Genomic DNA, 16018 nt, shown 5'->3' with positions numbered 1-16018 from the left:
TTACATATATGTCTCGTTTAAAAATCATTAAGTTAGTAGTCTTGTTTTTACATATGTAGTTCATTGTTAATATACTTAATGATATGTTTACTTATCATAGTATCATGTTAACTATATATATATATATCCATATATATGTCATCATATAGTTTTTACAAGTTTTAACGTTCGTGAATCACCGGTCAACTTGGGTGGTCAATTGTCTATATGAAACATATTTCAATTAATCAAGTCTTAACAAGTTTGATTGCTTAACATGTTGGAAATATTTAATCATGTAAATATCAATCTCAATTAATATATATAAACATGGAAAAGTTCGGGTCACTACAATATCCCCCATCTTTCGAACGAAAGCCTTTTATAAACCAAGGCATTCTTGGAACGTTCTTCGAATGTCTTACAAAGTGATCTCGCCTTAAATAGTTGTGCCGAAGAATTCTGACCAACTCTAGACAAGATTTCATCAATCATGTCTCCGGGTAGGTCTCTTAAAATATTGGGTTGTCTATCCATTTTGTGTTTTTATACTGTAAAATAGACAAGAGTTAGATTCATAAAAAAAAAATACTTATTAATACAAGCAATTTTTACATATATCATAAAGCATAAGCACACTATATTACATATATTACACCACACGAATACAACTATCTTATTCCGACTCGCTTGTTTCTTCTTCTTCGGTTTTGGTTCGTTTTTCCAAGTTTCTAGGGATATATGATGTTCCCCTAATACGAGCCATCGTTTTCCACATTGGTTTAGAAAAACCTGGTGGTTTAGAGGTTCCCGGGTCATTGTTACAACTTAAGGACTTCGGGGGTTGACGATACATATAAAGTTCATCGGGGTTGGAATTAGATTTCTCTATTTTTATGCACTTTCCCTTATTATTTTCTTTTGCCTTTTTAAATTCAGTTGGGGTAATTTCTATAACATCATCGGAATTCTCGTCGGAATCCGATTCATCGGAGAATTGGTAATCCTCCCAATATTTTGCTTCCTTGGCGGAAACACCATTGACCATAATTAACCTTGGTCGGTTGGTTGAGGATTTTCTTTTACTTAACCGTTTTATTATTTCCCCCACCGGTTCTATTTCTTCATCCGGTTCCGATTCTTCTTCCGGTTCCGATTCTTCTTCCGGTTCCGACTCTTCTTCCGGTTCCTCTTCGGGAACTTGTGAATCAGTCCACGAATCATTCCAATTTACATCTGACTCTTCATTATTATTAGGTGAGTTAGTGGGACTTGTTCTAGAGGTAGACATCTATCACATAATATCAAACACGTTAAGAGATTAATATATCACATAATATTCACATGTTAAAAATATATAGTTTCCAACAAAATTTGTTAAGCAATCATTTTTCAAGTAAACACGGTCGAAGTCCAGACTGACTAATGCATCCTAACAAACTCGATAAGACACACTAATGCAAAATTTTGGTTTTCTAAGACCAACGCTCGGATACCAACTGAAATGTCCCGTTCTTATTGATTAAAAACGTTCCATATTAATTGATTTCGTTGCGAGGTTTTGACCTCTATATGAGACGTTTTTCAAAGACTGCATTCATTTTTAAAACAAATCATAACCTTTATTTCATAGATAAAGGTTTTAAAAAGCTTTACGTAGATTATCAAATAATGATAATCTAAAATATCCTGTTTACACACGACCATTACATAATGGTTTACAATACAAATATGTTACAACAAAATAAGTTTCTTGAATGCAGTTTTTACACAATATCATACAAGCATGGACTCCAAATCTCGTCCTTATTTAAGTATGCGACAGCGGAAGCTCTTAATAATCACCTGAGAATAAACATGCTTAAAACGTCAACAAAAATGTTGGTGAGTTATAGGTTTAACCTATATATATCAAATCATAATTGTAATTGTAAGCATTTTTGTTAAGTAGAAGTATTTTGATAAGTGTCTTGAAGTCTTTCAAAAGTGTATGAATACATGTTAAAACAATACATGTATATACATTTTAACTGAGTCGTTAAGTCATCGTTAGTCGTTACATGTAAATGTTGTTTTGAAACCTTTAGGTTAACGATCTTGTTGAATGTTGTTAACCCATTATTTATTATAACAAATGAGATGTTAAATTGTTATATTATCATGATATTATGATATATAATATATCTTAGTATGATATATATACAGTTAAATGTCGTTACAACGATAATCGTTACATATATGTCTCGTTTCGAAATCATTAAGTTAGTAGTCTTATTTTTACATATGTATTTCATTGTTAATACACTTAATAATATATTTACTTATCATTTAACATAATTAACCAAGTGTATCAATATCTTAATATGATTCATATGTACCTAGTAAGTCGTTGTTATAACGATAATCGTTATATATATCGTTTTCGAGTTTCTTAAATTAATAGTCTCATTTTTATGTATATAACTCATTGTTAAAATACCTAATGAGATACATACTTATAATAAAATCATGTTAACTATATATATAACCATATATATGTCATCGTATAGTTTTTACAAGTTTTAACGTTCGTGAATCACCGGTCAACTTGAGTGGTCAATTGTCTATATGAAACCTATTTCAATTAATCAAGTCTTAACAAGTTTGATTGCTTAACATGTTGGAAACATTTAGTCATGTAAATATCAATCTCAATTAATATATATAAATATGGAAAAGTTCGGGTCACTACATTTAAGCATCCAAAAACCCAAGTAATTGTTATTATAAAATAACAATTAGTATTTCGTAGTCATAATATTCCGATTACGACAAAAGTTAAACGTGTACGCAGTACGCAGTTCGTTAAAAACGTCAAGTAACACTAACGGTCATAAAGGCTTCCGGGGGTTAAGTTAAGTATCATACGTACTTAATGATACGTTTTAACATATAAATGAAAGTAATCAACATGTAGGGAGTTCCCAGAGTATAATATAGCTCAGTACGCACAAATACGCAGTTTCGCGAAAACACAAAGCACAAAAGCAAGTCGAAAAGTCGGATCGTTACATAAAGTGAATGAGTGGTTCAATGTCCGTTTTTTAAATTGTTAGTGTAGAAAAATATTATCGAAATCAATAAGAAATATAATATAAAAAATAATAAAATTGAAAATGCATTAAAATTCATCGTTGGTTTCCCAACTTTGAAAAATTGATTTTGAAATGGACACCGAGAATGTGTTGATTGACATTGAGTACTCTTAATTCTTAATCCTAATTAAATTTAGAGTTTTTCTGAACATAGCCATTAATACTTTGCTTAAGGTTTTAGGATATGCTATATATAATTTTATTTTGTTAAAAACTACCCCAAAAAAACTAACCCACTAACACCCCCACTAACATCAACGTACAACTCATAATGATTAAACAATTCTCTTTAGTATAGTCCTTAGGGCTATTATCAGATAAACTCTTAAATTTGATAGTGTTACATGTTACTAGCCTATTTTATGGTGTTGACGTGTTACATTTTTTGGATAAACCCGTTAACCCGATATTTAGTAAGTAAATGGAATCCTATTTACTATTTACTCGTTGAAAAACTCGATAACTCGGCAGTTACTAAGTAAATAAAGACTCGTTGAGTATGAGTGCGAGTTTGGAACATGATTCCCTAATCGGGTTTTAAGATTTGAAGACGGGATTACCTAGACCCGGGCACCCGGCCCTATGCCATCTTTACCTATCACATTCGTTATTGTTGTTAACATTATTATTATTATTATTATTATTATTATTATTATTATTATTGTTGAGAAGAAAATAAATCACTATATTATGATTGTGTATATGTGATCACTTTAATTCTACACCAGTATATCACACTATCATAAATCATAAATATAATCAAGGTTGAAGAAATCAGAACTCGGGGAGTTATTGGCGGAACCATTTCTAGGAGTTCTTGGAGAACTCGGGAGTTCTCGGTAGTTGACTTTCGTTGACTTTTGAGATAATTTATATGATACCCGAGATTTGACCGGTTTGACCGAGACACTCAATTTATTGGTCGTTGACCGATTAAACCGGCCGTTCCGATTTTTTAGCCGATTTCAAAACGAGAACTCGGTAGCAACACTAAAACGATTTTTCGGCGAGAACTCGGCCGATTTTTCCGATTTTTGCAACCTTGAATATAATTATCTTGTATAGGAACAGAATATAACATCCCATCGACTTTGGACCCATAAGTTCGTATAAAATTCCTGTGAGTCAGTTTTGAATCACGCAGTCATCGCTGAAAATGTTGTGATTAGACGTTACAAATTGTTTATTCTCAATAATAATAATTAGCAGTTGTTGTTCTTCTTATTATTATATGAGTAGATAGATGGAGAGATATAGATACAACAGTATCCTATTCACATCCATATATTCATATCCTCCTGTTCCTGTACATATATGCTTGTTTCCTAACCCTAATTCTCTGATTTTGCAGTCGTTCCTAACAGGTACATTCTACTTTCTACTTACTGTTTGGATCCATATATGATTGCTTACAGTTATACGGAGTAACTTATTGTTCTTAATTACCAGTTAATTAAATCGTATTTTTGCCTATTAAGTTAGTATATGATGTAAAGTATAATTTGGTGATGATTTTAAACTCAGATTGTTAATTTAACTTTTTGTTTGGTGAATTTAGTATAATTGCAAGTATTAATGGTGAATCACCTTATACTGCTCATATATACCGGTAAACGGATTGCAGATTGGAGTTGTATATGTTTAATTATATTGAAAAGTATTAAGTGATAGATTGTAATTAAACTGGTCACAGCTGTTTATATTGTTACTTTGTTGTTTGGTAGTCAGTTTAGCTTGTTAATTTGACTCTTTGTATGGTGAATTTAGTATAATTGCAAGTATTCGTGGTGAATCACCTTATACTGCTCATATATACGTGTAAACGGATTTCGGATTGGAGTTGTATATGTTTAATTATATTAAGAAGTATTTAGTGATAGATTGTAATTAAACTGGTCACAGTGGGCTGGAATGGTTTTGACTGACCAAGTGAGTTATGATGGTGGAATTGAAAATGTTCAACGACTACCTGCAACCGATGATGAGTTTGGAGGTGTGGTTGTTAATATGATAGAGCATATGGACCCTGATGTCTTTCGAACACTGCTTAAAATTTCAATGTCACAGTGGAAATTGCAGGTGTCATTCTATACATTAGTTACAACGAATTTCCCCCCTGCATATCGTGTATTTGAAAGATTGTTGAGTTACATTTTTCTTGTTCTAATTGTGAGATGATTTTGACAGGGGAAGAAGGGAGTTTGGATTAAACTGCCGATTGACCTTTCAAATCTTGTTGATGCTGCAGTTAAGGTAGTTGTTTTAGTTCTCATACCTCTGTATGGTTGCTTGCTGTCTGATGAATATGTGGGCGGAAACTGATAATATATCACGTTTGTTCACCCATGTTCTGAAAATGTTGATTAGTTTGACTTGCATTTTCATGAATTTTGATAAAAGTTATTGCTTACTGCAAATATATACGTGGCAAAAGGTCAACACGGGGAAAAAGTTCAGTCATTTTTAGAATGGGTTCAAATGAATTAGGTGTACCAGGCCTTCTTGTGTTTTTAAACACATAACAAATGATTATTGTATTAGACTATAATAAGAGATTAGTATTGAGAAATATTTTCCTATAACCGGATTTAGGAGGTTTGAAGCATTTGAAATATATCTTTTGTTTCTAGCTAAGTGGTTATGGTTATGATTTATTTGTTTAGGTTTTTGGAAACAAATACAACCCAAGTTGGCCCATTTATAAGTAAATGGGTTGAAATTGTCACCTCTATTGAAATGCATTATATTATTTGCAGGAGGGTTTCAGGTACCACCATGCTGAACCCACATACCTGATGCTCCTTAACTGGATTCCTGAAACAATAAATCCCATCCCTGGAAATGCTTCACATATTGCTCGTGTTGGTGCTATTGTCTTAAATCATAAACGAGAGGTACATTGCAGTTTCCATAACTAAGTACATCAAACAGTCATGACTTTTTTTATGTATGTACAATCATATTTAAGTAGATGATTTTTGTTTGTGTTTATAGATGCTTGTTGTTCAGGAGAAAATGGGCGTTTTACGGGGACTTTGGAAGATTTCTACCGGAATTCTCCATGAGGTGTGGTATATATGTGTTGTGTAAAACATGTTCAGGTCATATTGAGTAATTTTGGTCGAGGTTGAAACATGTCAGGTCAGGTTGTCACCAAACACCCCTTTTGTCCTATTTTTTTAACAGTTGCTGCAATATGATTTTAAAAGAAATTTAGTTATTATAATAATAATTTGTCATTTGAAGAAAGAGATTTGATTTATCAGGCTGTATGATTGGATAATACTTTTTCGTTGAGTTTCAACTTGTTCAAACCATTTAATTAGTCTCTTTTTTTTTGTTAATTTTCTTACCGGTTTGACCTACTAGGGATGAAATGCATGGTTATAAAAGTCCCCTTACTATTCAGGATTTTGAAGTAGTCCGACTAGTCCCCCACTTGGCCGATTTATTCGGTCAAAGTTGTCAAAAGTCAAATTTAGTCGGTCAAAGTCGGATCTATTTGTTCAAAACCGGTGAAGTCCGTCAACTTCCGACAAGTCTTTGAGTTTGCTGATTAGTCCCTACAAGGTTTTAACCGACTAGCGAGTATTGCAACGTTGACAAAATGTATCCCGAATCAATGTACTTAAAAGTATACGGGTCAAAAAATTTACCTCTAGGTAGATAAATAGTTTTTAGTAAACTGATGAGAGTCTGTTTTACAGGGTGAGGATATATCTGCCGGGATTGTTAGAGAAGTCAAAGAAGAGACTGGAGTAAGTGTGTTATCTTCTGATATAAGGAGTAACTTTTTTCTTATTTCTTTTATTTGCCAAATTTGTGTGAATATAATTACCTAAGGCTGATAATTTATCTTTTTTCAGATAGAAACAGAGTTTGTCGAAGTATTGGCATTCAGGTATATACACAACTGTCTCTTCTGAATGACATTTTTCAAACCTAATTTAAGAGACTTCTAGTTTCATTTTACAAAAAATAAATTATACTTCTCTTTTTACAATAATTTATCCTTTGATCCAGTTATGCTTACAAATTAATTTTATTTGGCAGTCAAGAGCACAAGGTGTTCTTTGGGAAATCAGAAATACTTTTCCTGTGCATGATGCGCCCACTATCATTTGACATCCAGATTCAAGAAACCGAAATTGAGGCAGCCAAGGTACTGACTTGTTTTACAGACTGTTTTATCATGTATTATCTATACCTAGCAATTGAGACCCATACACTCAAATTCGGGTCAAATGCGTCAAGCATTCGGGTCAATTGGGTCGTGAGATGTAAATCAAAATAAAAAAAAAAAAGATCCAAATGAGTTTCTCTCCAACCTGTTGAGTCTTATACAAAAAATGAAGGAACAAGTCTAATGGGTATCAATACTCAAAGATCAATAAATAGAAATAGGTCTAATGGGTTTGGTGAATGGGTCAAATGGGTTGAGCATAAAAGTTTAATCTGTAAAAATTTTATGAAAGCATTCATGGTTATATCATTTATTTTGTATATTAATAGTTCTTATGTATATATAATAAATAATAATAACTAAAATAATGTAATAAATGTAAAAAAGCGTTGTAACCCATTTGACCCAACTGACATGTGACCCGTTTCGACCCGTTACACAAACCGACCCAACCTGAACCATTTTGACCCGTTTAAAAATTGACCCGTTTGACCTATGACCATTTCAACCCAAAACCAATTTGACCGTTACCCAAACCGACCCGTTTTCCAGGCTTGGTATTATCTAAACAAAATTTGAGATCATCAACACTTGAGCAGTATCTTAATTAAAGCCAATAATATTGATTAATACATCAGTATGTACAAGAGTAGTTAAAGCTGATGATGATACGTTGTACAATCACCCTTAAAAAAATGAATTAACTGACAAAAAGTTTTTTCAACACAGTGGATGCCTTTGGAGGAATATGCAGCTCAAGTTTCTGGTCAAGAACAAGGTTTAAGAAAGTACATTACTGAATTGTGCATAGCAAACATAGGCAGGAACTGCTCTGGATTTACTCCACTCCCAGTAACTTTAGATTCGGATGGTAACAAAAGTTATATTTATTTGAACAAGGGAGATCTAAGCGAATGTTTCAGTATATAATCTTAATAAGCAAACCATTACAAGTCTAGGGAACGATTGTAAAACTGGTCCTCAAGGTAACACAACCCTGTATCATCATGGTGTATAAAATGTTACATCATGACACTTGTCAACACCGTTACTCTTCCTACCGTTTAATTAACTTAATACAGTACTAAAGCTATTCCTTGGCCCGGACCCCACCCAGTAGTTTTTAATTTCTTTTTTATTGCACTCCGTAACTATTATTATTGTAATTGTAATTGTAATTGTAATTGTAATGTAACTAGTTTTCGAACCCTCGCTTCGCGCCGGGGTTTCGATTTTTAATGTATTTTATTGTGTTTAGTTACGGAGCCTGCGAGTGAAAAATCAACATATATGAAAAGTACCCTAAATATTTAGCGTTTTTTTTAAAAGTGTCAGTTTTGCGTATAGTTAGTGACATTGTGTTCATAAAATTATTTCGAGTTTAAGGATGGTGTCGGAAAAATTCAACTCGTTGCGAGCGAGAAGATATGACCCGTTGAATATTTGAGTGGAGTTTATTTATGATATTTTATGAAAATTTTGATTTGACGCTTTAATCCGTTGGGGGCCGATTTTAATTTTTGAACAAAGTGTGGGGGGCTTTTGTGGTGTTAGTTGAAAGAAAGAAGGGAAAAGGGAAAAAAAGGTGAAAAGACGAAAATACCCCTGGTGCTATTCATAAGTTTTTTCTAATATGGTAATATGGTAATATGTATTAAATAGGTTATTAATATTGTTGGGGGTCGATTTTAATTTTTGAACAAAGTGTGGGGGGTTTTTGTGGTGTTACTTGAAAGAAAGAAGGGAAAAGAAAAAGGGGAAAAAAAGGTGAAAAGACGAAAATACCTCTAGTACTATTTATAAGTTTTGTCTAATGGTTATTATTATTATTATTATTATTATTATTATTATTATTATTATTATTATTCATGAGATGAGATGAGATTGTAAAGCTAATCTTCTAATTCGTGTTTGGAGGTGTATATTGGTAAATCTATGTATGTATGTATGTATGTATGTATGTATGTATGTATGTATGTATGTTATAACTATGATTGCAAATGCAGATTCAATCTTGATTTCTGTGTTTTAAAATGTTAAGATTGTTAGTTGGTTAAAAGTAGTTGGTTAAAAGTTTTATTTTGTATCTTAGTGATAAATGTAGCAGAGGACTATAGCACAAAGGTTATGGTGCTCTTATGATGTCTACAAGGACTTAGTTGCAAAATGACAAAGTATGTCAAACATTACCATTGGCTTGTTGACTGCCATATTAGAATACCGAGTAAGAATTAAAAAGATACACGCTCCTATGTAATGTAATTCATTCTTCTTCGGTACCCAAATTAGCTCTGCTAGCATTCAATCAGTTGAGAAGAAAAGATACACGCTCATATCTGTACCAATGTGTTAATTGAATATGCATACTTAGTTGAGTATAAAACTAAAATATCATTAGTGTTCTGCGACTCTACGTTGGACGGATGTCCAAATTTGACTAACATTTAAGTTGAAAATTGCATTTGCATGAAATGCATGTGACTTACAATAGTGTTTACCAACCAATTGATCAAATTGGTGTCGTGCATGTTCACAAGTCAAATAAGGAATAGTTTGGCTATATGACCACTCTTAACCATGACGGTCCGTCATAGAATCACGGAGTGCCACATCAGCGCCACATCAGCACATTCTTCCCATCACTAACCAACCACTAAATACTAACAATCATGACGTACCCATCACACACTTCCTCACACCCACTAAATTAATTAATTATTTACGGGTACAAGTTTAAAAGCATTATGTACAACAATTTAATACATACATCCGTGATCCATTTTGTCATACCATGAAAAAGTGAAGCACGGGTCTTCCAAGCACGGACCAAGGACTATTTGCTAGTAGTGGAGTCCTTGAAGACTAAGCCAAGGGCGGGTGCAAGCACGGTACCGTTACTAGTGGTCTAATGAAAATTTAGTTTTTGTGATAGTCCGTCCTAATCCATCTGGACGAAGTCATCAACATTTGGTCCCATTGCGAGGTACTGTCCTAAATATGTCATGAACGACTCCATGTAATATCCTTAAAATGAGCAAATGCATAGCGGAAGATTTCTTTCATACCTGAGAATAAACATGCTTTAAAGTGTCAACCAAAAGATTGGTGAGTTTATAGGTTTATCGTAATCAATCATTTTCATAATTTTAATAGACCACAAGATTTCATTTTTTTTTTTCATAAATAACATTACACTCGCAAGTGTATAAAAATCATTCGTATGATGAACATCTGGTAACCGACATTAACATAATGCATATAGAATATCCCCCGCATACTCGCAAGTACGCCATATACCGGCAATCGCAATCACCATTTAAATCAAAGTACTAAAGCAGTTCAAATTCTCTGACTGGGGCTGGTCAGTGCCCGTAGATCTACCTTTAGGATTTGTGTCAATTAGGGGTCATTCTCCTAATTCTTAGGTTACCAAGTTAAGGGGCAATATTCGGTATAGTAATCCAACCATAGAATGTAGTTTCAATTACTTGTGTCTATTTCGTCAAACATTTATAAAAGCAGCGCATGTATTCTCAGTCCCAAAAATATATATTGCAAAAGCATTTAAAAAGGGAGCAAATGAAACTCACAATACGATATTTTGTAGTAAAAATATGCATATGACGGAACTGAACAATACAGGGTTGGCCTCGGATTCAAGAACCTATATCATTTGTATATATATTAAAACATGTAATCGTAGTTGAACAAATTTATATATTATATATATTTAATTTGTGTATATATTCAAAATGATTAATATATATATATATATATAGTGTTATATATATATATATATATATATATATATATATATATATATATATATATATATATATATATATCTGATTAGTATTATATTAAAAATACCTAACTTGTTATTTATGAATATTTATATAAACATTGTTAATATGATTAATACATACTTATAACCTTAATAATATCTTTAAAACTTTTATTTTCATAATAATTTTAATGTTAATAACATTGATAATACTAATAATAATAACACTGATAGTTTTAGTGATAATAAAATGATAATTATTAATAATGATAATAATTTTATTAATAACACTACTAATAATGGTAATTATATTAATAATAATAATGATACTTATGTTAATAATATTAATAATAATTCTAATAATTATAAAATGATACTAATACTAATATTAATGAAAAAAATAAAAAAATAGAAATGAAAAATAATAAATTTTATTATTTTCATAATAATAATAATAATAATAATAATAATAATAATAATAATAATAATAATAATAATAATACTTTGTAATTATAATAATATTCATAATGATGATAATAATATTAGTAATAAAAATAATAATAATCATGTTAATAACTATAATCATAATTTTACTAATAATTATAATAAAGATAATAATAATAAAAGTAAGATTTATACCATCGTAATGGCATCATCATCGATTCGTTACTCGTTATCATCATCCTACATCTATCATGATCATCATCATCAATCATCGATTACGTATCATTATCATCATTCATCATCATAACCCATCGTTACCATCATCATCATTAACATGTACTTACTATCATCATTTATCAACATTATGATATCATACATCATTATTAATATCACAACCATCATCCACATCCTCTAATCACAATCATGATTTGTTATTATTGTTTATCATCACCATTCGACCCAAATATACAAGAGCGTATACGGCCCAACTTATGCAAGCCCATCTTAGCACATGGTCCAAATCTTATAAGAGTCCATAAGTCCTACTAGTCCACTAGGTTGTATTTGTATGCGTTCATTATGTTAGTGGTATATACAGCCGAGATTTCCTTTTAGCCAAAAAGTTGACAGGTTTAGCTTTACAGTTGTTGAAGCTAACGTCTAACATAACTCCAATCATTATCACAGTTCACGTCCATATCCTCACCATCAATCAATATTTTCGTTTCAACAGTAATATCAAAACAAGTAACGGAATGATGATAATGATCGATAGTAGCTTCAAGTGGGTGTTCGGTTTTGGAATAGAAGAAACAGAAACAGATAGTAGCAAACATTTAATGGTGTTGGGTTTCAATTGGAAGTTTCCGAATAGAATAGCAATAGCAATTGGTACGAGATCAAACGGAAGCAAAGGCAACAAGAAATCGACTAGGTTGTTTTTGGTGGTCCTTGAAGCTCGTCAAACAGAAGCAAGAAGAGAAAAAAAAAATTCGATCGAACCTTATCATCATGTCCCCATCGATCCTAGCCATCGTGAATCAATATCAAATTTCATTATCATTCGTCATAATCATCGTCTTTAATATAATCACTATGTCTTCCACTCACGAAAAGAATATATATATATATATATATATATATATATATATATATATATATATATATATATTCCAATCATCCGTAATATGTAACAATTGTGGGTGTAATAGTTTAGTAAAAGGAGAAAGTCTTTAACATGTGTTATCCCACACCCCATCATCAATCAATAAAGTAAAAAAATCGTTGTCTGCATTACCATTCCAGTTGCGTGAGCCCAATGCTTGCCACTAATAATTTAATCAATTCAATAGCCACATATTAGCAGCAGGTGAGGGTTTTGTAAGATGATGATGGTGGTTGTGATTGAAACAGAAAACATGAGTAGTGTAGTCGTGGAAGGTGAAGGTGGTGATGGTGTTAACGAATAATAGCAGTAAAATAGTAATGGTGTCGGTTGAGTGGTGTTGTTTGTAGTGACCCGTCCTAATCCATCTGGACGAAGTCTTCAACAGTTGGTCCCATCGCGAGGTTCTGACCTCTATATGCCATGAACGACTCCATGTAATATGAGCAAATGCACAGCGGAAGATTTCTTTCATACCTGAGAATAAACATGCTTTAAAGTGTCAACCAAAAGGTTGGTGAGTTCATAGGTTTATCGTAAACAATAAAAATCAGTACTTTTGATAGACCACAAGATTTAAATACTGCATGGTACAAATGGGCCCAAATCCTATACCCACCTGTAATGTACATGCGATATCTTTTAAATACAGTACACCTTTCTCGTGTACGAAATCATCTTTCATAAATTTTAGTAACCGTACACATATCTCGTGCACAAAAATAACATACACATAACCTGTGTATAAAAATCATTCTCTCGATACATAACATTCATATCAATTGGTGGCAATTATCATGTCCACATAATTCAATGGTGGCAATTATCATGTCCACATAATTCAATGGTGGCAATTATCATGTCCACATAATTCAATGGTGGCAATTATCATGTCCACATAATTCAACAATAATCCGCAGAACTTCTGTCTGCATAATAATTCATTCGAGGAATGTTTTGCTTGTGTCTATCTCGTCAAACATTTATAAAAGCATTTCATGTATTCGCAGTTCAAAAATATATTTCAAAAGCATTTAATAAAGCATTTGTAAAAACAGCGCATGTATTCTCAGTCCCAAAAATGTAAAGAGTAAAAGGGAGCAAACGAACTCACCATATTGTATTTTGTAGTAAAAATACATATGACGATACTGGACAATGCAAGGTTGACCTTGGATTCACGAACCTATATCAATTATATATTAACACATAATATTAATCAACTAAGTTTATAAATTTTATAATGTATTGTGATTAATATCCTTATATATAGTTATATTAATATATTAATACGTATAATAGGTTATATTATATATATGATATATAATTTAATTAATGTTATAATAATATATCAGTTAATATATTAAAACATGGTAGTTTGTGATATTAGTTATGTTTATGTTACATGTAATAATCATATTTTTTTTATAAAGAATATTTGTTGTAATATTAATAATATTACTAGTAGTAATATTAGTAATACAAATAATGATAATAATAATAATATAATAATCATAATAATAATGTTAAAAATAATAATTTTAATGATACAAATAATAATGATGATAATAATAATAATAATAATAATAATAATAATAATAATAATAATATTAATACTAATAGTAATAATAATAATAATACCTAATAAACTCTTGATTCGGCCCAATTAGAAGAATTGAAATACAAGCCCAACAACCAAGTCCATAATGCAAATCCACCTAAACCTAAATGGCCTAACAGCAGTTATTTGATGATAAAAAGAAAAATGGCCCAGCAGCAGTTATTTGATGATAAAAAGAATAAACTGATGTAGCCTAGGTTCGAACTCAGGACCTCTCGTTTAAACCCAACACACCTTACCAATCTCAGCTGCCATGTTTTTCAGATTTACTTTACACACTGAATCTATTTAACCTACTATTCTGTCTTCTCCTTCTTCTACAATCAAACTCATAACTATTCATCATCATCAAAACTAAACATCATCATTAATCTTAATTATAATCATTCTCTAATCATAATCATAATCATAATCAACTTCATCATCGTGAATTATCATCATCAACTATCATTATCCTCGGTTATCATCATAAATCTCGCATCACCATAATAAAATATCATCATTATTTTTGCTATCTCTATTAATCATCTATTATCATTATCTTTAACATAACAATCATGCTTATCATCTTTGTGATCATCTAATCATAATCATAACATACGTATTCCAGCTAATACATAATAATACTTTGTATAAACAAATAAATAATTAAGTGTGATCATATGTATCATTATCATCTTCCTCATATCATTCGTATACCATCATCGATATCACTGTATTATCTTCGACTTCCATCCTCACCATCACCATCATTTTTGCTCGTGATCATGATCACCACTTTTGTCAACCTAACTCGCTAACACCATCACCATTATAATATCAGTCCAAAATTTTACTTTGGCCCACTAGCAATTTGATCAAAATGACTTTAATAGGCCTCGTACACGAACAGAACAAAGATAATAATAATTGTTATCTACCTTTAAAACCTCTAGTGGATGTGGTAGGGTTATACTTTTTGTATATGTCGGCCAAAACAACACGTCATGTTCAATTCACCATTCTCATCGTGTAGCTTCATTATTAAAACAGAAAAATGAGTCTAGCTGTGATGGTTTGTTCGATAACATAACAACAAGATAAACGAAACGGTTTCTTTAATGGTTGTTGGTTTGGGTCTGAACATAATAAGAATTGTTTTGAGTTCTTGATGAACTAAAGTTGATGGTTGTCGTGGTTATGGTAACCGGTGATGGTCGGTTCATATAGTAGTGATAGGGTGATTTCGATGGTGATTTGTAAAGACGGTTGTGGGTTTGATTCAAAGGTGCTTATGGGTTGCACGGATATTCATAACACAAGCAAGGTCTCGGTTTGTACATTTCAAATAATAAACGATTCATAGTAGTTTGGTTCATGAAGATGGGTGTTGGTTTCGATTGCTCAAAAGAAGAGAGAAAGAATCACCGTAAATAGGTTGTGGGGTTTTGTGGTGGTTCATAGTTGGCGACTGAGACAGAAAACATATGAAGCGCAGGCTGCTTTCCTCGACAGAAATAGGAACTAGAAACACGATTGTTGTAGGTGAATATTTGATGGTGGTGATTCCTACTCGATAACAGTAGCAACAATAGTAATATAGTAATAATTTTTGTTGGGGTTGTTTGATGTATTGTTTGAACAAGAAACGGTAAACGATGATAGTTATGATTGATGATGGTTTTATGTGGTTTCACTAAGATGTCGATTAGAAACAAAAACAGATAGG

At 31.7% G+C, this 16018-nt stretch overlaps 1 protein-coding gene across 1 annotated transcript; it reads left to right on the top strand.

Annotated features, from left to right (window-relative positions):
• Positions 1-4237: 4237 nt before the first annotated feature.
• LOC139847119 (nudix hydrolase 2-like) lies at positions 4238-8537 on the top strand. Its single transcript, XM_071836729.1, has 9 exons — positions 4238-4477; positions 5016-5192; positions 5301-5366; positions 5870-6007; positions 6108-6179; positions 6821-6871; positions 6980-7014; positions 7167-7275; positions 8026-8537. Exons 2-9 carry the CDS (start codon positions 5025-5027, stop codon positions 8224-8226), a joined length of 840 nt encoding a protein of 279 aa, XP_071692830.1. The 5' UTR covers positions 4238-4477; positions 5016-5024; the 3' UTR covers positions 8227-8537.
• The last annotated feature ends 7481 nt before the right edge of the window (positions 8538-16018 follow it).

This window comes from Rutidosis leptorrhynchoides, chromosome 5, assembly GCF_046630445.1.
Source record: "Rutidosis leptorrhynchoides isolate AG116_Rl617_1_P2 chromosome 5, CSIRO_AGI_Rlap_v1, whole genome shotgun sequence".
Classification (NCBI taxonomy): Eukaryota; Viridiplantae; Streptophyta; class Magnoliopsida; order Asterales; family Asteraceae; genus Rutidosis; species Rutidosis leptorrhynchoides.
Note: the sequence above shows the minus strand (reverse complement) of the source record. Positions and strands in the feature narration are given on the sequence as shown.